The 24,543-nt window shown below is 45.7% G+C and overlaps 1 protein-coding gene across 2 annotated transcripts in view; it reads right to left on the bottom strand.

The window, feature by feature from the left end:
* The window catches only part of ADGRD1 (adhesion G protein-coupled receptor D1), a 259,370-nt gene that overhangs the window by 192,736 nt on the left and 42,091 nt on the right, over positions 1-24,543 (bottom strand). For both annotated transcript variants that reach the window (XM_035097840.2, XM_035097838.2), the window contains 2 exons: positions 19,595-19,670; positions 8,325-8,466 (listed from right to left, as the gene is read on the bottom strand). In XM_035097840.2, coding sequence (XP_034953731.2) covers positions 8,325-8,466; positions 19,595-19,670 — 218 coding nt within the window. The remainder of the gene's footprint in view (positions 1-8,324; positions 8,467-19,594; positions 19,671-24,543) is intronic.

Genomic DNA, 24,543 nt, shown 5'->3' with positions numbered 1-24,543 from the left:
GGGTTAAACCACAGAGTCTAGGGCTTGCTGATCAGAAGGTCGGCGGTTCAAATCCCTACAACGGGGTGAGCTCCTGTTGCTCAGTCCCGGCTCCTGCCCACCTAGCAGTTCGAAAGCACATCAAAGTGCAAGTAGATAAATAGGGACCGCTCCGGCGGGAAGGTAAACGGCGTTTCCGTGCACTGCTCTGGTTCTCCAGAAGCAGCTTTGTCATGCTGGCCACATGACCCGGAAGCTGCCTGCAGATAAACGCCGGCTCCCTTGGCCTATAGAATGAGATGAGCGCTGCAACCCCAGAGTCGGACACGACTGGACCTGATGGTCAGGGGCCCCTTTACCTTTACCTTTAATTGGGTATATTTGGTTTTAGATTTTTAAATTTTGTTTTCAATATCCTTTCGATCATGTTTTTTAAATTGCATTGTTTTATGATTTGGCTGTTTCGGTTCTCATCTGTTTTCAGAAAGGGCAGATTAGGCAAGTTCCCCTTTAAATGCAAAGGTAATCCAGTGTCTCCCCCATCCCTGCCCATGGCAGAACTTAAAAGGAAGGTTAAAGGGGTGTTCATGTAACAGTCCTCCTATCTGGCCCACAGGTAGAAATCCAAGGAACAGGTAAGAGCAGGCATCCCCAAACTGCGGCCCTCCAGATGTTTTGGCCTACAACTCCCATGATCCCTAGCTAACAGGACCAGTGGTCAGGGATGATGGGAATTGTAGTCCAAAACATCTGGAGGGCCGAGGTTTGGGGGTGCCTGGGTAAGAGTAACAGAGAACACTGCTGATAAGTAGACATACTCAGATTCCAATTTGTAGTGGGGTCAGGGGAAGGGCACAAGATTTAATACCAGAAATCTTTAGACCACCCAGTTGGCACTATTGCAGCAATCCATCACAATTCTGCAGTCCTCCATTGGGAATGGATAATATTCGCTGATGAGTGCCTAGAACTCAGGAGGACAAAACTTGATTTAAACAGCAAGATACTGTGGTAGGTTAGGAAACACTGAGGGAAAGATTTGATTGCGTTGTGCCTGATGACCCTCTCTTCCCCCTTCAGGTGACAAACACCAAATCACAGGAGAAGAGAGTAAACTCAATATATCGCATGACTCTTGAAAATAAGCTATCTGCGGGATTCACTTAGAAGTTTATAAAGCTGGCAATACTGCTCCAACTTCCCAGTGGGTATTGATTGGCCTGGTTGATGTTGACACATGGTGCCTCCTGCAAGCAGAACTCGGGAAAGGAAAGCAGGTCCTAAGTTCATTTTCCATGTGCTATACAACTCTAATCTGGAAGACCTTTGGTGGGAAGGTGAATTTATGGGCCCAGTCCTTGCCAGCTCTCCAAACGGGCAGATGCAATCTCCACCCTGCTGAAAAACAGCTCTGTCAAAGAAAGTGCCAATTTCACTAACCAATGTCAAACAGCATCCAGGCCCACAAACCACCCTTTGATGTGGCGTATAGATATATATATAGAACCACTTGTCAAACAAAAAAAAAACACACACACAAAACTACAAAAGTTTCTTATAGTAAGACTCAGCCCCTCACTTTTTTATGTGGAAACTCCACCAAAATGTAACATCTCACTCTCATTTTTCATTGGGCGAATCTGTCTTCTTGATGTGACAAAACAACAGAGGAGAGTCAGTCGCAAAGGCAGGTATGAATATTTTTTTATAACTGTGTATGAGAGAGACTTTTAACCAGGGTGGAGCTTTTCTCACTCCTGTGTGACGAGCAGTATCAGACAAAAATACCCCCATCTGCACAACTATTAGAAGTATCTCTGGCCAAAGTAATCCCAAATGGTTAGTTGCGCTTCAAGATCCCCAAGCCACCCCCAGGAGAATAAAGACACAAGGACACAGAATTTAGGTTAATGTTAATGGGCAAAATTTAGGCCACAACTTTATTGGTTACAGAATGTGAGCGGTATTGGCTTAGGCCAGGGGTTCGCAAACTAAGGCCCGGGGGCCAGATGCAGCCCAATCACCTTCTAAATCCGGCCCACAGACGGTCTGGGAATCAGCATGTTTTTACATGAGTAGATTGTGTCCTTTTATTTAAAATGCATCTCTGGGTTATTTGTGGGGCATAGGAATTCATTCATATATTTTTTTCAAAATATAGTCTGCCCCCCCCACAAGGTCTGAGGGACAGTGGACCGGCCCCCTGCTGAAAACATTTGCTGACCCCTAGCTTAGGCATTGGCATCAACAGACTATATCTGACTCCTGCCTGCCTTGCAGGAAGTCTGGAAGGGTAAACCACCAGCAGGGGGAGCCCTGCCGATTCAGATTGACTTGAGCCCCCCTGGGTTCCCGCTGGGCTCGTGGATTGGCCCTAGCCCCTCCCCGGGCTTTGGACAAGACCCACACACCCAAAATTCCTTTAACAGAATACCCTTAAGCATGGAGGGGCAGGTGATGGCCGCAATTCCCCCCTCCCACCCACATCGCTATTCCAATGCCTAACCTCCAAATCTTACAAAGTTGGCAGGTGAAAACTAAGTGGCTAGTACCAATTTGCCAAGTGGAAAAAGTCCTACCGGGCCCCTCAATGTTGACCAACTGAAGTCCATAGCAAGGCCAGTGACCCTACCTAAAAATAGGTGGGAGGGCGGGAGATCCATGGGTGCGAGGCTGAAAGAGGAGCTGCCAGAGCCACGCCGTGGTTTAAATTGGCTCCAGCCACGCCACGCCCCCCACAGCGCCCTGATTGGCCGCCTGGCAAATGGCGTGGCTGGGTCACCCTCAGCGGGACGTGGGACGCCACCTCACACCACACTGAGGCGGGGTGAGGCCTGGCGGCCGGAGTGCAACCCAGTCCCACTCGGAAGCGGAACCAAATTATTTCATTCATTGCCATTGCATTTTACTGCCAGGGAGATGGAATCCAACACAACAGATGAGCCAGTGGCTGCTTGTTGTGCAATAGCGAATTCATATTGTGCAACGATCTTTTGTAACGTAAAAAATATATTTCTCCAATATATTCCTTTCTATGCGCATTATACTCCAATATAAGCATGCGCACATTACTTGGTTGGAGAAATGTATTGCAAAATTCAAAAACATGTGAATTTCACAATGTAGCTGTGCTCTGGTTTGTATTTTAAAAAAGGTGCAAATTAGGCAGGCTCACCTTTAAGTTCCCTCCACTTTCCACCACACCAGCTTGCCTGTCAAAGTTCAATCTGCCACAATCTTCAGGGCTTATGGTGGGCAGAAAGGTCTCACACACGGATCTAGCCAATCGTCGTTTTAAAATGGCAAAAACAACCACAATTGCTTTCTCACAGATTACAGCAGGGATGCCTTCTTGTGGAACATGCAAAGGGTGCCTTTGTGTGGCGAACCTCTCAACCTTACCGCTTCTAACTCTCCATTAAAATTGACCACTAAAGTGATACATCCTGTGTGAAAAACATTTTGCTAGCAACACCAAAAAAGAGGCAGGGAGCTTCTTCATTTCCAAATATTCTCTCCCCTCCCCCACAAAAAACCCCACTCTTCAGAAATGTGGATGAAAGCTAGTTTTGAAATAAAAGGAACTTGGAAAGCCCTTGGCAATGAGAAGCTTTAAATATTTAAGAGACTTTGGCATGACAAAACCATTCCAATATTGCCTCAGTTCCAAGAGCTGTTGACAGTTCAAATATTTATTTTTGTAAGTGTTGCGAATACACCTTCAAGTTAAATCCTTCTCAGCTGCCTCTTTTCTCTGGCAAATTTCCCATACTGCACCAGGAGGCCAAAGGCACCATTTCCTTCTGCAGAAGACCAAGGGGCACTTGTTGTTTATTCAAAGGGGGGGGGGTTGGCCTTTTACTACATCAGACAATATGCCTATATTTATTTTATTTCAACGAGATATGTATACCCCTTGATTGTAGTAAAGCCTCTAAGTAGTTTTCAAGAAATATTTTAAAATATCAATAAAAAGTTAAAGACAAAACAGTTAAAGATAATTAAAAATAACAATGGGGGAGGGGAGATTAAAATACATCAAGATCTACATGCCTGGGTAGGCTTGACTAAACAAAACAAAAAATCCAAAAAGAGTACAGCAAAGGACTCTTGTCAATAGGCAGGGAGTTCCATCTGTCCAAGTATTATCCATTCAGACTTTTAGTGATGCTCCAAAGGCAAGGCAAGGGGACTTTCCCATCAACTGCTACATGAGATCCTTTTAACTGGAGATGCCAAGGATTGAACTGGGGATCTTATACGTGCAAATCACGTGTTCTGCTAGGTGGCAGGTGCAAAAGAGGGAAGACTTGGTGCCTCCTGGACCCTCCTCTCGTTTGCTTTGCTATTGTCTGTCTGTCGCTACTGTGGCTGCCAACACTGGCCCCCCAACTCCCTTGTCTTGCTCTTCTAGCCTTTGAGGGAGGGTTCTTCAAAGCAAGGCTTAGTGGCTCTGGTGGCCAGGGGGGAAGGCTGTGTCACTAGAGTTTGTCCAAGAAGCATCTGAGTCCAGGCATGGGTCCAGGAGTCCCATCATCACCAGCTAGCAAGACCAGTGGTCAGGGAGGATGGGGAATTGTAGTCCGAAAACAGCTACAGAGACCGAAGGTTGCAAAACGCTGCTCTAGAGAATGTGGAGCTGGATCCAAAGGAGGGACCAAGGGGTTTGGCAGAGGAGTGACATTGAACACTCCTAGTCATACACCTCATGCTGTGGAGTCGCCCCGGTACCTCTTGTCTGAGAGAAGCCTCCTCTTTATGGAGAAGCGACAGAGTAAAATCAGATGCTGAGCTGGTGCCCACACTGCTTTCATCTCTATGGACCAGCACAAACAAACCTCACAGACCCAACCCACTCAAAGGACTGCTTGGTTGCTTGCCCAGTCCCAGGACACCAACTGCTTGCCATTCTAAGAGCGAAACCCACTCCATTCTTCAAAAGGAAGGTGCAGGAGGCATGTCACTTGTTGGATCAACATATTTGCACTTAGCCATGTATCTATGCCTCTTATGTACCTGCTGCACCTTGTAAGCTCTGCCTTGCCTGTGTCTGAATTGGAGGTCGAAAAGCCAGCTGGCTCGGCCCCAGCTGGAGCATCTCCCCTCACCCTTGCCGCTGCGGAGATCCATCAACCTCTGCTCTGATGTTCATCAGCGACTCAAGCTTGCAGGCTTGAGCACACATTACTCAGCAGTGTAAACTGTGCAACAGAAGAGGCTTGAGGCTGTAGATACGATACTAAGCTACGCATTTATTATACATAAATCAGGACAAAGTAAACATGGCATCTCTCCTTGCCCTCTTCTCAGAGAGAGACTGAAAACAAAAGCAATACAGAGCGGAAGTTCCGCTCACGCCAGCAATCTGTGCTGGAATGTAATCCCATGTCTGCAGCAAAGGGTGGAATGGAACTCCCAACAGCCTGTGTACTGATTTGATATGCACATTAAAAGCTTTTTGCAGAAACGGCACTGGGAGCTTTGCCCAGCGATGAGGGCTAGGACAGAAACAAACAAATAAAAGACACTAGCAAAATCTAAGTATCTGCTCAAAGACAAAGTTGGCCACTGTGCTTTTGCAAGGTTCTGTTCCCTGCTGTTGTTTCATTCCAGAATATTTCTTAAATGGTCTGTAGTGACTGAGGGCTTACACAAACTTACCTTTCCCCTTCACTTTCCAAACACAATCTGCACTTTAAAGCTCAGTGTCCAAGCACTCTTTTGTCCCCTCCTCTCTGGAGCTTTCCCTGTGAAAACCTGCTGTTTAAAACTGAATCGGAGCAAAAAGCATCTGAGGAAGACCCACATTTCTGTTAGTTGTGCTTCAGCGTTAAAGAGCGGAGAGGGCTCTGGGACAAAAAGATGAGTGCTTGGATACGGAGCTTTAAAGCCGAAAAAGCACAGGGCAAAAGGAACATGGATAAGCCCCGCACTTTTTCTGGGGGGGGGGGGACGCATACCCCTAAATATTTTGTGAATCTTTGTACTTTTGTCCATTTGCTGTATTTATTTTTCCCGATTTGAATTATAAAATGGGGGTTTTTTTGTTTAGTCAAAATGAAAGTACCCCTAAACATGTTTTTTTTGGGGGGGGGGAAGTACTGGATAAGCCCTGGTAGCAGATTCCCAGGGTTTCAGTGAGGGGTCTTTCCCAGTTCTCTAAGCATCACTTCTGAAAACAGGCTCACTTGCGTGTAACTATAAAGAATGGAAGATCTTGCAAAGCCACTTCAGCAGAAATAACCTATACTTAAAGAAATGGGGTCAGGCAAAGGACGGAGGTTTCAATCCATCTGAGTTATTGTTTCTGCAGCTCCCAGAGCACTGAAAGATCAAGTTCGATGTTGGGGTAATGAGGAATGACACCTATAATCATGCCCCTCAAGCTGGGCCAGGCCCCAAATGCACAGATCCCCCCCCCCTCAGAATGTTTGATGGGCAGCCCCCTTCCAAACCAAACTCTCTATTTCCTCCCAGACCTGCCTCCCACTTCTTTGCATCAAAGCTATAATATGCAAAGCTCCTCCAATGCCAGGGACAAAACCCGCAGAGGCTACAAAGCTAATTCCTCATTTGAAAGCAAGCGCCAGCAGTGCAGATAATGTTTTAAAAATATGGTTCGGGTCCTTTTGCAAGGTTTCGTATGAGAGGTGCTTTCGGAGTGTCACTGTTTTCGCATGGGATTCAACCTTATACCAGCAAATTCAAGCTGCAAAGTTTGTTTTGGCATTCTTGCACAATGAAGCAGTTCCCACCCCACCCAAAATCATCTTGGACATTTTGCAAGAAGGAAAATGAGGGGAGGTGCACTGGGAAGTGCGAGATAACAATTGCTTGACACAACCTCACCTAAGCTCCTCACGGATCAGTCAGGATGAATGCTCAATAAACAGGTCACATGGAAGCAACTTTAGGCTGAAGATGGGTGGCAATCAAAAATGCTTTGAACACTGGTGGAGGAACAGGGGCGAGGGGAGCGCACCACCCCCTGCACCATTGGGGAGGGGGTCCCATCCCGGCCGCCCCCCTGGACATGTGCCACACACACCCCACCGTGCTGGGTGCCATGCCCCCAGGATGCACACCACACCCCCACGGGTGACATGCAACTTCACCACTGGCTTAGAAAGAGGCCTCTGGTAAATTGTTTGTGCAGGTTACAAACAGCATGGGAAAATGTAGGTGTGTGTGGCTCGGGTCTAATTTGAGTAAACCATGGTTTGCTGCACTCAGAGCCTAAGAGTAAACCATGGTTTGCTGCTAAGGGGAAGCAGAAGCTTCTAATCTCTCTCCTTCTTGGATGGGAGAAGGGGAGGAGAGTGGATGCAAGCCCTTGTGTGAATGCGGCCATTGAATTTTCCTCCATCAGGTTATGAAAAAGGAAAAAAAAAATGTCTGCACTCCTGTAATAATTCGTTATAAAGCATCTAAAATAGCTAGATGCTGTACAAAAAAAATAAGAACAACACAGGCAAGATTGGAACCTAGATGCAAAAGGAAAGAAAATATAAAGAAAAAGAAGGATAAGATCTGCCTTAAAGGGGCACAACACAGAGAGAAAGAATCAGAATTTCAGCCCAAATTCCTTCTCAAGGCAGCTTACAATACAAAATAGAAAATGCAAAATGTCCAACAGCAATTATACAAAGGAGGGAGCTAAAAATAGCTCATAGCAAGGAGACGAGGATGAACAACAGATCTCAGAAGAATCCAAAAACTTGACAGAATAGAAAATACCACAATTTGTTCTACAACCTAGGGGCCGCTCTTGAAGAGGCCATGTTACATTTTCACCATCCTTCTCTACCACATAGCATTAAACCATCAGCTGTAAACAGTAACCAACAGAGAAACAGCCAAAACTAATGTCCAGCCAACTCAACAGGGCAGTGCTATTTCCAGTCTGTCAGTGCGGCACTGAGCTCCAGAAAGAAGGACAGAATATGAATTCAATAAATAAAATAATAGTCAAGGCTGGGTATAATTTGTGACTCCACGAAAGCATCACCCAAAATATCATGCTCAGAGAAGGTCATAATTCTTTTTAATAAATACAAGTTTCTAGATCTCAAGAGCTGTATTACTTTGAAAGTGAGCTTGAGGCAGAGTGGCTGGGTGAGTACAGGGTGGAAGCACAGGGTGTCTCACACAACAACAAAACAAGCAGGACTCGGTACCCGCTGTACATTTCAGCCCTACACGTAACTAATAGAGGAACACAAATGTCTCACATTGGCATAGTTTACGCAAGTCCTGGAATTCTGCTGTGCTTGATATGGAACGTGTCATGCAGAGTTACAGACATCATAGCAAAGAAGCAAGTTAAAGGATCCATCACTCCTTACCAGCCTGTGTCTCAAATGGATGGTAATGAGAGGAGAACCGGACAAATTGTGGGACAATGTCGGCGGGGGCTCCACTTTCAGGGAGATAAGGTAGCTGCTTGCAAAAATCATGCAGTCCTTGCAGGCAGCAGCTCCAGGAATTCTGAGAAAAAAGAAGAAACAGGATGTTTGTAGTTGGTTGTGTATTTTGATGTCTAGTCTGCCCCATCTTGGGAATTTCAGTAGGTACTGTACCACTGCCTAAAAAAAAAAAACACAGGAGCAACACAGCCTCTCTGAAACAGAGGTGGACAAACTGTGGACCTAGTGCTGCATTTGGCTTTTGTCTAATTTCAAAGGCCCTTGGCAACTTATCAATTCAGACCCTGGGCAAGAACAGCTCGATTGTTGGAGAGGGGAAAGGGCTTGGGGGTGAGAGCAGTGCTTTTTTCTGGGGGGACGCAGGGGTACACATACCCCTAAACATTTTATGTGTTCAGACCTTTAAACCTCCCCCTTAAATAAATTCACACGAGACTCAAATTTTTGGTTTGGTTTTTGGCAGAATTTAGGCCACAACTTTATTGATTTCAGCAAGTGAGTGGTTGCATAGGCTCTGGTTCGACTAGCTCCCTGCACCATTGCAGGTAGCGCTGACCCATGGCAGCAGCATAGGTCAGCCTAGGGTGAACACCTGGAATGGCATAAAGCCGGGGACATGCTATGTCCACCACACAGATGTCCCCCTGGACTCAGACATGGGCACAACCCCTCACAGGGTTGACCAAACCAGTGTTTCTCAACCAGTGTGCCTCCAGATGTTTTGGGACTACAACTCCCATCATTCCTGACCACTGGTCTTGCTAGCTAGGGATGATGGGAGTTGTAGTCCCAAAACATCTGGAGGCACACTGGTTGAGAAACACTGGACCAAACCATTGAGTCCCTGGTTTCCTTTAACAGAATACCCTTCACATAGGAATGGCAAGACCATTCCCCCATCGCTATCACCTGAACCAGAGCCTATCCACAACCTTACAAGTTGTGACGATTTGCTACGCAGCAGGCGAAACGCAAATGGCACCAGCCAATCAGCCAAGTGGGAAAAATTCCTGCCGTGCCCCTGTCCCAATGACAGACAACACACGATGGCATAGCAAGGTCAAGCGCGCAAGCCCTCTGTAAATATAGGGAGAGGTGGGCGGGTGTTCCCATGAGAGAAAGCTCAGGGTCATGTGCATTGGCATATATAGGTCCCTCGATCCATTTGGATAGCGTCCCATTGATCAGATTAAACCCAGCATCAAGGGACCTACCAATAGGGTGTTGTGGCTATCCAATCGTACCCACCCACAACACAAGGGTTTGGTTGCCAGGTCTCACCGCAACATGTGCCCAGTTTGAGGAAGGACACAATTTGTGAATCTAAGTTTGGCCTCATTTCAATATGAGAAGGAAAATGAGAGTACCCTTAAACATTCTTTTTAGAAAAAAAGCACTGGGTGTGGGGGGGGGGGGAATAAGCGTTGCCAGAAAGAAATAGAGAAAAGGGGTGCTCCTGCCCCTTGAAGATGGACAGATCTGTCAATTTTAGTTTCTCTCACTTTCTTAAGTTCATTTCTCCACATTTCCACAACACTTTGTTTGTTAGTTTGTTTATTTATTAGATTTACATATCACCCTTCATCAAAAGATCTCGGGGCAGTTCACAAGATGAAAACACAAATAAATAGTTAAATAGTTAAAACATAAATAACAAGTCCTCAGAAAAAATTCACCAGTGAATTTTCCCCAACAGACACATTTTTAAATGCAATTTAAAATAATATGCATATTTTGTAGTGCAATTTTGCAAAGCTTTATATTTTTGCATGCTTTTTTCCCCACTGACATGTGCACTTTTAAGCACTTTTTACTTGAGTATATGCATTTCTGTACACATTTCAGAGAAGTGTGAATGTCAGAACATGGCTGCATTTTAGTTCACATCTTGTTTCAGAAAATACAAATCAAGAAGGCTTGTCTTGAAATGCAAACTGAATCAAATTTCTCCTCCATCCCTACATCCCACCCATCTCTGGCTCTGCTCCCTGGTGACATGCAGCCCCCAACAAATTACCTGGAGTGTAAAGGGACCCCTGGCCATTAGGTCCAGTCATGACCAACTCTGGGGTTGTGGCGCTCATCTAGCATTATTAGCCGAGGGAGCCAGCGTACAGTTTCCAGGTCATGTGGCCAGCATGACTAAGCTGCTTCTGGCGAACCAGAGCAGCACATGGAGACGCCATTTACCTTCCCACTGTAGCGGTTCCTATTTATCTACTTGCACTTTGACGTGCTTTCGAACTGCTAGGTTGACAGGAGCTGGGACCGAGCAACCGGAGCTCACCCCATCGCGGGGATTCGAACCGCCAACCTTCTGATCGGCAAGCCCTAGGCTCTGTGGTTTAACCCATAGCGCCACCCGAGTCGCTACCTGGAGTGTAGCCCTCAGGAAAAACAAACAGGTTGCTTGCTACTGCCCTACAATGTACAAAACAATAATTCATAGCTCTTCTGGAAACGTATTTAAGACTTGGACACTGATGGCACACAGATAGGCTCCTTAAACCCTGCTGACTTCAGTAAGATTTATGCAGCCTAATTGTACATTTATTTCTAAAATTTAAAACCCAGAAGACTCACTAATCCAATAGGATCAAAGGCTAACTTTGCTGCTGAAAGATCTGTGTCACATGACTTGTTGCATTGCCCAGTGCCGTCTCCAGAGCTACAGAGCACGGCAGCCTCTGCTCAATTAATATGTTGCAACCTTCCCAGGGTCCTAAGTGAGGGTGGTGGTGACGAGGATGAGGAGGTGGTACTGTTCCACCAACCTCAGCCTGCGCCCACCTGCCTGTCTTCTTACATACAATCACAGCCTGCCAGCTTCCTCCTCCTCCATCTCAGTGTTGCCCTTGAAGAATTCTTGTAGAAGAGCTTGGAAGACAACACTAGGCTTTGTTGGCTGTGTCTCTCATTGGCTCTGTAAAGTGTGAACGGTCTCTGCAGGCTGTGTTCAGTGCCAACTTGAGGGGAGATTTCAGGAAAGGCAGCCTGAACTATCCCCTTAATGGAGAGGTAGGGTGCTGCAAATGAGAGTCCTGACTGCTTGTTTGGGGAAGGGAGTACTTTTAAGACATAATAGTTGGGCTTTCATGCTAGCCAGACCCTTTGCCAATTTTATGATCCGAACCTGTTGCCTTCAGGTGCTCCCCATGTCCAAGTTCCAGGAGAGCCAGTGTGGTTAGAGCAAGTTGGGGGATCCCCAACCTTTGGGGACTTTCTGGAAACTTTTTTGAAATTGTAAAAAGACTGTTGTGGACACAAAAACAACATGGCTTCCATAGGGTAGTCACAACATGGCTGCTATGGTCACCTGCCTGGATAGAATAGTAACTGAGGAGAAAGCGGAGTTGGGATGTCCATCGCTGAATGAAAATCTGACTCATGTGTGTGGGGTGGTGATAATCCAGTGTAGAGAGTAGGCATGAGGCCCATGTAGAGCTGAGTTGAAATCTCCACTCAGTCAAGTGTTGGATTTTTTGAATAGTCAAGTTACTTTAGAGCCGGTCTAATGTAAATACTGTCTGTTTAAGAGAAACAGGTGCCGGTGATTTCTGTTAATTGCTCACAGGTGTGGGCTCTGCTTCTTGTACATAAGGCTCTGCCAGAAAGCCTTCTGCATCTCTTAGTTAGATCTTTCAGTTTGATTTATCTCTTCGTTAGATCTCTTAGTAGACCACTCTCAGTTAAATATCTCTCAGTGTGATTTAAATCTCAGTTTAAGAGATTTCCAGTTGAATCTTAGTATAAGAGTTGCTTAGTTATAATGCTAGTTTGCTGTTAATTCTTGGGTAGTTTAATGGGAGATATGTGGGAGTTTGTGGGAGGTTTGGAATGGTTTGAAGGTTGGAATGTGGGTAGATAAAGTTGCTAAGAGAGAAAGCATTTATCTTTAGTTTAAAGTCTCTTTTGAGTCAGTTTGTTTTTCAGTTAAAGAAACCCAACCGTTTGTATTTTCATCTGTATACTTTTACAGGTGTACAGCTAGTAAGGGGTTTCATATAAGGGAGATAATTCCCTACGCTCTTGGTGGTGTTTTCTTAGCCGGGTCAACTTCTGACTGTGTATACTCTGCATGAAGCGTACATTAAAGGGCCGCTGGAAACTGGGATATATGATTTAGATTAAGCAGGTTTCAATACCCAGTTTTCTACCAATATTTTTCTTATTATATATATATTTTTCCAAAATCATGGATCTCACTTTCAGTCTAACCCAGAGATAACCAACATGGCAGCCTCTGGATGTTGTTGGACTACATCTTCCATCAGCCACAGTCCTCATGAGATGCTGGGAGTTGTAGTCCAAGAGCAGCTTGAGGTTTGTTGAAAGGAGATAACTGTAGAGAGAGCAAAGCCACTGACACCATTTTGGGTAGTTAAGGATTAAAAGAAGGAAAAACTACGGCAAACAATCACCCCTCATTTCCTTTACTGCATTTCATAAGCTTCTTTCTACCATGCCTTTCTGTCCTTACAGACAATTATATTTCCTGATGGGCCCACCTTAGATGACTGAAGATAAATCTCCATGAAGTGAAGGGTACAAAGGGAAAACTTCCCACACCGACAGCCCAGGCTCTCGGTTCAGAGGCCGATATTTTACAAATTATTATTTGGGCATGTTATTTATAGCCCTGTTATGAAAGAGGCCCATCTTGTCCAGAAAGTGTTTGCTTCTCAAAGATAGCATAATTCAAACCAGGGTTCCGAGGGAAGCCAAGCTGGCTCAACCTCTCATTGGAAAACCTGCCAGAAAAGATATTTTCCTAGCTTGAGGGAATTTCGACGAGTGGTTTTTAAATAATTGTGCTGTTTTCACTTTCTTTCTTTCTTTCTTTTCTTTTAAGGAGGCTAAATTTTGCTGTTGATTTTCCCTATCATAATTTGATTTCTCTACATTTCCTGTTGAATGCCTGAAACACAGAAAAATGTTTGTGTTGGAGAGTGGTTGGTTTTTTTATTTGTGATGGCTCATTTTAACATGAAACCCTCTTTTTGATACTGGTTGCAAATATTTGTTGGCATCCATCCATCTCAGGAGACAATGGAGGAGTGTACCTATAGACTCATTGAAACTAACGAACATGGTTAACTAATGGACATTATTTCAGTATGCTTACTCTGAGCAGAATTTAGCTGGATGCAAACCCAAGTGAGGAGCCATGCATGTCTGAATACAGACCTTGATTCCTGCCTGTACCCTTCTCCTGGTCAACAGCTGAATATGCCTACTGATTACCCTGAAAGGTGCTGTGCTTAAAGAGATACACAAATATTATGTGCTGAACTCATGACAGGCCCTCACACATGCAAGACAGCACTGAATGCTGCGAGCATCAAGTGATGACTGAAGGTGTGTGAGCCAGCCTGCAGTCAAAAGCCTCTAACCTATGGTTTGGCCATTTTATTTCATTTATTATTCTTATTTTATTTTAAATTGAATTTATATACCACCCTATTATAAGTTTGTACCAGTCACTTTCTATCCATCTGTTTGGGTTCACTGTTAAAAATGCGGTATTTTTAAGAACTTCTGCTAAGAGAGGACAAAAGAAGCACATTGAAAGTAAGAAAGGCATCTAAGGGTGTTAGCATGTACAAACTTTTTAAAAAAAAACGTATCATTACTAGCAATGCATTAGGTAACACGGGACATATCAGCTACTAGTGAGGGAGCACAATTCTGAGAAACACTACACATGCGAAGTAAACATGTATTTACTTTGTGTTCATTGGGATTTACAGTCAGGTAAGGGATGCGGGTGGCGCTGTGGTCTAAGCCAGTGTTTCTCAACCTTTTTTGGGCCACGGCACACTTGTTCCATCAAAAAAAATCACGCGGCACACCACCATTAAAAGACGGGGCAAATCCTGGGGGTTGGGAATGGGTGGGGGACTGAGGAATAGGGAGGATGAGGTTGGTGTACTTGCTGAGAGAGCCCTCAAGCACCGCCTCCGTCGTCCTGCCTGCCGCCAGCCCCCCGCTCCCTCCTGGGCTGGCCGCGGCTGAGCCGGGGCTGCTGCTGCTGCCGCCACCGCCGCCTCCCTCCGGCCTCCCCGCTGGTGTAGCCGCCACCGCCGCTGCTCCTTGGCGGCCCGAGAGCCCTCCCCAGCTGGCGGAGGAGGACGGCGAGGAGCCCGCCGAGGTGGGGCGGCTGCTGCTGTTACTGCCGCCGCTGGACGGGGCTGCTGCTGCTACACAGTCCCCGCCGCCCTGCGCCGCTGCCGCCGCTGCCGCCACTGCCGCTGCAGCCGCTACCGCCGCTGCCGCCGCTGCCGCCGCTGCCGCCACTACCTTCTCCATTGAGCATGCGGGGAGAGCGCGAGGAGGCGGCCTCGGCCATGAAGCGCTGCCTCGCTCAGGGAGTGAGCGCGAGGAGATGACGGAGAAACACCCTTCACGCCCTCGCGCCCTCCAGACTGACCCGGCTGGCTTCCTTTCCGGCGGGTCAGCGCTGCCTATTGGCGGCCGCAAATCACCCTTCTCGTTGCCTCACATCGCGGCACAGCAGCCACCATCTCGTGGCACAGCAGCCACCGTCTCGCGGCACAGTAGTGTGCCGCGGAACAGTGGTTGAGAAACGCTGGTCTAAGCCACAGAGCCTAGGGCTTGCCGGTCAGAAGGTCGGCGGTTTGAATCCCCGTGACGGGGTGAGCTCCCATTGTTCAGTCCCTGCTCCTGCCAACCTAGCAGTTTGAAAGCACATCAAAGTGCAAATAGATAAATAGGTACTGCTCTGGCGGGAAGGTAAATGGCGTTTCTGTGCACTGCTCTGGTTTGCCAGAAGCGGCTTAGTCCTGCTGGCCACATGACCCGGAAGCTGTACCCCAGCTCCCTCGGCCAGTAAAGCGAGATGAGCGCTGCAACCCCAGAGATGTTCACAGCTGGACCTAACGGTCAGGGGTCCCTTTATCTTTACCTTTAAGGGTGCATGGGATTGCAGCCCTAAAGACCTAAATCAGGGTTAGCCAGCTTGGTGACTTCCAGAAGTTGATGGACTACAACTCCCATAATCCCTAACTACTGGCTTATGCCGGAGGGGTCTGGGGGTTGTAGTCCACAGCATATGGAGGGCACTGCCTTGGCTAACCCTGAGCGGAAAGGAAGGACCTTTAAAAGAAAATGAGATTGCAAAAATCCTCATTAGGGGCATAAATTAGCAGTATAAAGACACACACAAAATTGCACATCAGTGCAAGCAAGGAGAAAGCATTCCTCAGCTAGCTGGACTTTGATTCACCAAGCGATGGGGGAAGTCAGGCCAAGCTAGCATTCCTGGAATTACTATTTTCTCCAAAGAACTGAGGTGCCATCCAGATTTTAAGAGATGGGATTTGCTTAAGTATACAACCAGTAAGGAAGTCAGAAAATTCCAAAGGAAACAGAAATGGGAGCAGAAATTGTCGATTTTTGCTCATTCATCCCATGTCCGGAACAGAGATCAACCCATAAAATAGCAATCCGGATTTGCCGCTGATGGTGTTTTCAGTCTGCAAACAATACATAACAACACGCAACTGATGATATTCTATTTTCGGAATTGCAAGGCATTTCCTTCGCACTGAAGTGAATGGTGTGAAAGAATGTGATGATAATGTAGTTAATTGCGTTACCAATTACATAACGTTTCACCTTAGCGGACAGCAATATGAAGGCTGTTGTTTTTTTCCGGGAAGCTGAATATTGGCTGAATGGAAATGGTACTGCGTGTGGTGAATACAGGGCAAAACGGGGATCAGCGCCTTCTTACATCCCTAACGAGAAATAGTTGTGTGTGTGGAGCCTCTGGCCACCCACTCCTTTTCTCCGTCTGTGGGAAGTAAAACATTCCAGCCCCATTTGCCAGAACAAATTATCAAGATAATACATCTTATACAGCTAATGGCCCATAAATTATGGCCTCTTGGGATTTCGTATCACACTAAGAAATATTGCAATTCCCTGTGGCAGGTCCCTCCCATCACCTGCCATTTTCTCCTTGATAATGAGGGGTATTTCCAGACTGTCACTGTTTTCAGGTGGGATTCAATCACATCCTGTCAAATTTAGGCTGCACAATGAAAGGAACTTTGAAGCTCTTGTGAAGCAAACCCACATCCCCAAAAGATTGGACTTCCTTGCGGTTAGGAAAGCAGCAGGGGAAAGCACTGGAAAGTGTGGTACAAGACTTGCTGCACACTCAGTAAACAAGTCCCCTGGAGGTGACCTAAATTTGGAAGCTGGGACTTTCTGCATGCATAGCAAGCACTCTCTGAGACTTCACACAACTCTGCAGTAAATATGAGAACAGAATGGAGAGGTCAGACTGTGGCTGCATACACTTAGAACATGTTTTCCCACTGCCTTGTCGTGGCGAAGGGGCTTGAATAACTCAGAGAAGCTATGAGCTATGCCATGCAGGGCCACCCAAGACGGACAGGTCATAGCCGAGAGTTTAGACTAAATGTGATCCACCTGGAGAAGGAACTGGCAAGCCACTCCAGTATTTTGCCAAGAAAACTTCATGGACATAAAAAGGGAGAAGCTTTGAGAAAAAAGTGAGAGTTTCCAAGGCATGCTCTGGTTCATGGGGTCACGGAGAGTTGAAAACGACTAAGACAACTAAACAACAACAAGGGTTTGGGAAATTATAGCTCTGTGCAGAGTGAACTACAGTTCCCGAGGATCTTTGGGAAGGGATAGATTGCATGCACACTATAGAATCATAGAATCGGAAGAGACCACAAGGGCCATCCAGTCCAACCCCCTGTCAAGCAGGAAACACCATCAAAGCATTCCTGACAGATGGCTGTCAAGCCTCTGCTTTAAGACCTCCAAAGAAGGAGACTCCACCATACTTCTTGGCAGCAAATTCCACTGTCGAACAGCTCTTACTGTCAGGAAGTTCTTCCTAACGTTTAGGTGGAATCTTCTTTCTTGTAGTTTGAATCCATTGCTCCGTGTCCGCTTCTCTGGAGCAGCAGAAAACAACCTTTCACCCTCCTCTATATGACATCCTTTTATACATTTGAACATGGCTATCATATCACCCCTTAACCTTCTCTTCTCCAAGCTAAACATACCCAGCTCCCTAAGCCGTTCCTCATAAGGCATCGTTTCCAGGCCTTTGACCATTTTGGTTGCCCTCTTCTAGACACGTTCCAGCTTGTCAGTATCCTTCTTGAACTGTGGTTCCCAGAACTGGACACAGTACTCCAGGTGAGGTCTGACCAGAGCAGAATACAGTGGTACTATTACTTCCCTTGATCTAGATGCTATACTCCTATTGATGCAGCCCAGAATTGCATTGGCTTTTTTAGCCAATATACATTTAAATCACGTCTGTTCACCTAGCCTAGTGCCCTGAGTTGTCCAGGATCTTTTACATCACCTGCTTTTGGGGGGAGCTGTGCCCCCCCACCATGGATGGGAAACATGTGTTTCCCAGATGTTGTTGAAATCCAGCTCCTAGCCACCCAAGCCAGCATGGCCAATCATCAGGGATGATGGCAGTTGAATCCCCAAACCTGCAGAGTGATCTGTTACGGCTCTTCAGGCACATACGTTGTCCATCCCTGTTTTAAAGGGAGGTGTGCGTTGAATTGAAATCAGGCACTCTGCCAATGAGACATGATCCCTCCCCAAATATACTCCTATTATTCAAGTTTTAAAATAGGCATCCAGAAACTTTGGGGAAACAGGAAGCTGCCTTATACTAAGGCAGACCCATTTGCCCATCTTCCTCAACACTGTTTTAGACAGGAGGTCCCTCCCAGCCTTGCCTGGAGAGCCCAGGGAGTGAAGCTGGGACCTTCTGCATGCCAAGCAGATGCTCTGCCTCTGAGCTAGGTCCCTTCCCCACCCAACCTTGCTATGGTATGAGGGAAAGGGGCCTGGGGCTGCCACTCCCGGCGTCCATTTCTTTCAGCAATAATTACCTGAGTTAGTGCATTTAGACTATGCTTATACCTGTACAGAATATACGACTGTCTTGAATTGGCTTGGGAAATTCTCAGGTCATGAGCTGGGCTGTCTTTTTGAATGGTATATTGCTCTTAGTTCCCTTTGCTTTAATCTACAGGACATGTCACTGGTGCAATGCAGAAAGTAAATGGATCCGAGTGCTTTATCTGCTTAGTGGTGTAAAAATTAGCCAAGTGCGTATGGGAAAGGTGGAAGAGGTGGAAGAATGCTTCACTTCACTGGCTGTGTTAGTTTTAGTCTGTCGTGGTGTTTGAAGTGCGAACAAGGTATGATCTTTACAAAAGGAGAAGTGAACATTAAACCTGGGGTGGAGGGAGGTGATGGCAATACATATGATTTATCTAGGCAAGGGTCCAAAGAGCTACTGGGCATACCCAGTGGGAATTATCTGAGTTTGTTTGCATTTGATAGACACTTCAGAAAACAAATTATCTAGGCGTTGTACAGAATACATTTGAATCCCGATACAGTTCTGCTTGTAGGCGATCCACAGTCAGCCTTAAAAGTCCAACCCAGCACAAGACCCAGAAACAAATAGGTAGCACAGGAAAACACGATGCAGATCGCATGAGCTGAAAGCAACCAGCAAATGCAGGCATTGAAATTCCCAGTCATGCTACAATCCAACGTAGTGTGAAACCCAGGACTCAGCCACACTCAATTATATCATCATAACTGTGTTATAAACATGTGACACCACATTGCGCTGTAGAGTTCGATCTTTCTCCAATGTGATTTTCCATTATGAGCTTTATAACGCTTTTTCCTGTAACTTTTTCTAAAGTGTCTAGATTCAGCAGAAGATGATTCACCCTCCACGAAGCCAGATGAGAACCAAAACCAGCCATCTTTCGAAATCCACACAAATTTTACAATTTAGCCAAGTAAGGCCTACAAAAACAAGCGACGTGTACAAAAACATGCATATGCTAGGCTCACATTTTAGTGAAAACAACATACAAATCATACATTATATTAGGGGAAACTGCTTTACACAAATTTGTATTTCAAGAGAAATGTGCACTAATGAGGTTGGTGAATTCTTATGAGGACTTTTCCCAAAAAATAAAATATGTCAAACTGATATGGAAATATGCCAGGATAAATGAAAACCAAGATTGACAGACTCGCCCATCCCTACCAGGGTCCCTTTTGTAATATTAGTACTATTCATTATGCATAATCAGCTTGCCTTTTTTTTTTAAAAAAAAGGAACTTACTTTGTTTCTATTGGTCTGATACTTCCGAAGAACTGGTGCATGGTATGGTAGAGAAGTCCCACAATGGTTATCCAAGCTGTAGAGAGGGAAAGGGATGCTTATTACATGCCAGTGTTGCAGCTTGAGATACAGTGGTGCCTCGACTTATGGATTTAATCTGTTCCGAAGGCACCTTCGTAGGTCGAAAAATTCGGAAGTCGAAAAGCACCATTGGAAACGCGAGTTCCCATAGGAATGCATTGGAAATGGAAAATTCGTAAGTTGAAGCAACCCCATATAAAAATTCGTAAGTTGAAAAATCCCTATCTAAAACTGCCGCGGTTTCCGTTCGGTGGTCGAGAAATTCGTAAGCGTGTGGCCATTTGCCCCACTCGTAAGTCGAAAAATTCGGTTGTCGAGTCGTTCGTAAGTCGAGGTACCACTGTAAAGTGGATGGGGGGATCCAATTTAAAGCCACACTGTAAATTGGCAACCTCATCATTCCCCACATCTAGTCTTATGGGGATTTCAACACACATACACACAGAGAGAGTTTTAAAAAAGGAACATCAACACAGGACAATGTAGACTTCTCACTACCTTCATAATGTAATGGAGCTAAACAGCTAAATTATATAAATCTTGTCTATTGTAAAAACTCATTTGGGTGGCTTGGAAGTCAAAGGCAAAATGAGTGGCTAAGCATTTTGTGGGAAGGATTCGCGTGAATACCAGAAATTCAGGTTTGCCCGATTGAAATGCTCTGGGATGTGTGCCCAACCAAGCTCTACTTACAGTAGACCCATTTAGATTGATGGAATTAAGATGATCCGTTCCATTAATTTCACAGGAACTACTCTGAGTATGATTAACACTGGGATTGGAAGCAACTTCAGGATCATAGAATTGTAGAGTTGGAAGGGACCTCAAGGGTCATCAAGTCCAACCCCCTGCAATGCACGAATCTCAATTAGATCATACATGACAGGTGGCCATCCAACCTCTGCTTAAAAAGGAAGGAGAATCTACCACCTCCCGAAGGAAGTCTGTTCCACTGTCAAACAGCTTGTACCATTCTTCTTAATATTTCATTGGAATCTCCTTTAATGTAATTTGAAGCCATTGGTTCGAGCCCCGCCCTGTGGAGCAGTAGAAACAAGCATACTTCATCCTCCATGTAACAGCCTTTTATATACAGTGGTACCTTGGTTTACGAACAGGGCTGTCTTAACTATATGCGGCGCCGGGGTGCAAAGATCTGCCCGGCGCCCCCCCCCCAGGTTGCCCAGTCCTCAGCATCTCGCTAGTTTGGTCACCCCCGAACTCGCAGCACAGAGCTGCCCGCAGCAGAAGAGCCCACCACAGCGCTCCGACCGACGGGTGGGATCTTCCCCGGACTCAACTCTCGGGCCCGGGACTCTCGGCCTGACACCCCTAAGAGCCCGGCGCCTGGGTGCCCCGCGCCCCTAGCGCCTATGAGTAAGACGGCCCTGTTTACTAACTTAATCCATTCCGGAAATCCGTTCTTAAACCAAAGCGCTCTTAAACCAAGGCGTGCTTTCCCATAGCAGCAAGGGACTCAATTTACAAATGGAACACAGAAAGCAAAACATGTTCTGCTTCCAAGACAAAGTTCACAAGCCAAAACACCTACTTCCGGGTTTGCAGCGTTCTTAATCCAAGTTGTTCATAAACTAAGCTGTTCTTAAAACATGGTACCACTGTATTTGAAGATTGCTATCAGATCTTCTCTCCATTTCCTCTTTACCTCTAAACTTCCTCAACTGATCCTCATAAGGCCTTTGATCACCGTGGTCACCCTCCTCAGCATATCTTCCAGATCATCCAGATCCTTCTTAAACTGTAGTGCCCAGAACTGGACACAGTATTTCAAGTGAGGTCAGACCAAGACAGAATGGAGTGGTGCTATTACTTTCCTTGATCTGGGTTTACATCCCTTAATATGGTCCTCCTATCATCCTACTGCAACAAATGCATTTTTATTTAAAACAAAAAAACAGACTTTTTGCAGGTAGGAAAGCAACAGGGAAATGCACAAAAGTGTATGCAAAGAATGAATAAGGTGTATAAACAGTGTGCAAGCAAATCAGAATGAATACTCATTGTCATATAACCTCCCTGCAAATGAATCAAAACGAATGCTCGATAGAGACTGGGTAGAGTCTAACACAGGCGTCAGCAAGGTTATCCGGCCATGGGCCGGATCATTCCCATGGGCATCGCCCGTAGGCTGGACAGGCGCAGCGCGACGCTGGAAATGGTGTCTGTGCATGTTCGCAGCACTGGAAATCACTTCTGTAGCTGTGCAGACACTGGAAATCGTGCCTGCACAGAAGCGATTTGGGGCATTTGGGCATGCGCAGAAGTGATTTCCGGCATCTGCGCAGGTGCAAGCGCCGTTTCCGGCACCACTTGGCGAGTCCCTGCGCCATGCTGCGCTGGTTTAGTGCGGCAGGGGGTGGGACTCGCCGAGCGGACGGCTCGGTTCACGGGTGGCCTGTGGGCCAGATAAACGGCCTTCATGGGCAGCATCCTGGTCTAACCTCTACGAAAGTGTTGTGCAATCAAATCAAGACAAACGCTCTGTAAACAGGTCATCTGGAGAACCACAATGCAAAGAGCAGTTCAAACAATCCTTCATAAATAGGTTTTAAAATGCACAATCTACCCTGCAAAGTTGCATCTGTTTTATTCAAGCCATTTTGGAAGCCATGGCTTCGCATCCACCCCCTCCCAAAAATCCTCGGAAATATGATTAGGTGACAGTCTCTAATCTATCCCACAGAACTGTGGTTCCTAGAATTCCACAGAGAGAAAGAACAGCTGCGGAACTAGTTTAAACAGCCAAGAGTCCCATGGTTCCTTATGAAGACTTATTGTGGCTCAATAAATCTATCTTTAAGGTGCCATCAAACTCTTTTTGCTGCTTTGTTTCTGTGGCAAGGAACCAACACGATTTGACTGTGCAGTGCAGATGTGTCTGCTAATGATGAACAACCTTAACTGCATGTGATTCAGATGAAATAATGTGAAGTTGTAGGAAATATGCTGATGCTCAGATATTGCTGGCTAAAGACTAGAAACCACTCCTTTACAGAGTATTGGGACAGAAATCATAAAATACAACTGGGTGCTTCAGCGACATTTTGCTTGGGATCCTTAAACTCACGGCACTTGTAAACATAAGACGAGAAGTTTTGTAATTAATGTAATTTATAGCAGTCGGTAACATTCTGGTTCTGGGTTTTGGTTTTTGCCTCTGCCTGATCCTTATGGCACTTGATCTCCAGATTCATAAATGGGTATTTGGATCATGTTTGGTACTTTTGCTTCCTTTCTGGATTTTGCATCTGGTATTTATGGAAATTGTTTGCAAATTCCTGGCCTCTAAAAGCTTTTTTTAAAAAAAACAAAACAAAACACTATTCTGTGTTCTTTGAATTACTCTCTTCGGAGTACTTCTCCCTTTACAACCAACATGTGGAAGCCCTTTGAACCCGGAAGGAACTAAAGATGAGAGTCAAGATGCCTTTATTGTTTTTGGCTCAAGGGCTTGATGTTCTTGCCTCCCTCCTAAATACCTATCTGCATCTCAGTATTCCTGCCGAAGCCTGATTAAGGCTGCAATTTTATTGCATGCGCTCTCTCGCTCTTGCTCTCGCTATGTGTGTGTGTGTGTGTGTTTGGTTGGTGTTCATGACCTCTGTGACTGCCACAAGGCCCTGCATTGTTATAACATTACAAAACTTTTTGTCAGCGGTTGCTAGGTGACAGTTCCAGCCATAGCTGCCAAGTTCTCCCTTTTTTCAAGGGAAATTCCCTTATGCTGAATAGGCTTCCTCGCAAGAAAAGGGAAAACTTGGCAGCTATGGTTCCAGCAGAGCAAAGAACCTACTTAAAAATTTAGCAGGTGAGGCATGGGTCAGGTAAATTTCAGTCTGATTGGCTGGAGGTTCCAGCCAGTTGGGTAGTGAATGGCCAGTTGGGGATCATTTGTCAGTGAGAATAGAATCATAGAATTATAGAGTAGGAAGGGAACCCAAATAATAATAATAATAATAATAATAATAATAATAATAATAATAATAATAATTTATTATTTATACCCCACCCATCTGGCTGGGCTCCCCCAGCCACTCTGGGCGGCTTCCAACAAAACATTAAAACACAGAAATCCATCAAACATTAAAAGCTTCCCTAAACAGGGCTGCCAAAGGTCATCTAGTCCAACCCCCTGCCATGCGGGAATCTCATCTAGCTCATACAGGTCAGATGGCTGTCCAACTGCTGCTTAAAAATCTCCAGTGAAGGAGAGTCCACCACCTCTTGAGACACTCTGCTCCACTGTCAAACAGCTCTTACTGTTAGCAAGTTCTTCCTGATGTTTATTGGAATCTCCTTCCCTGTAACATGAATCCATTGGTTTCCGTCCTAGCCTCCAGAGCTGGAGAAAACAAGCTTACTCCATCCTCCATGTGACAGCCTTTAGATATTTGAAGATGGCCTTCACATCTCCTCTTCTCCAGGCTAAACATACCTAGCTCCCTCAGCCGCTCCTTGTAAGGCTTGGATTCCAGACCCTTTATCATCTTGGTTGTCCTCCTCTGTACACATTCCAGCTTATCAATATCTTTATTAAATTGTGGCACCCAGAACTGGAAACAATACTCCAGGTGGGATATGACCTAGGCAGAATACAGCGGTACTAATACTTCCCTTGATTGGGACACTATACTTCTGATGATGCAGCCTAGATGTTCAGCTTGTGGTAAGACCCCCTAGATCCTTTTCACGCCATACTACTGGCAATCCAGGTGCCCCCCCCCATTTTACATCTGCGCAGCTGGTTCTTCCTGCCTAAGTTTAGAACCTTACATTTGTCCCTATTGAAATTCATTTTGTTAGTAGGAGAGTTAAGAGTTAGCTGGTGGGAGGAAATAAATTGACCG

The sequence above is a fragment of the Zootoca vivipara genome, chromosome 17, assembly GCF_963506605.1.
Source record: "Zootoca vivipara chromosome 17, rZooViv1.1, whole genome shotgun sequence".
NCBI lineage: Eukaryota > Metazoa > Chordata > Lepidosauria > Squamata > Lacertidae > Zootoca > Zootoca vivipara.
Note: the sequence above shows the minus strand (reverse complement) of the source record. Positions and strands in the feature narration are given on the sequence as shown.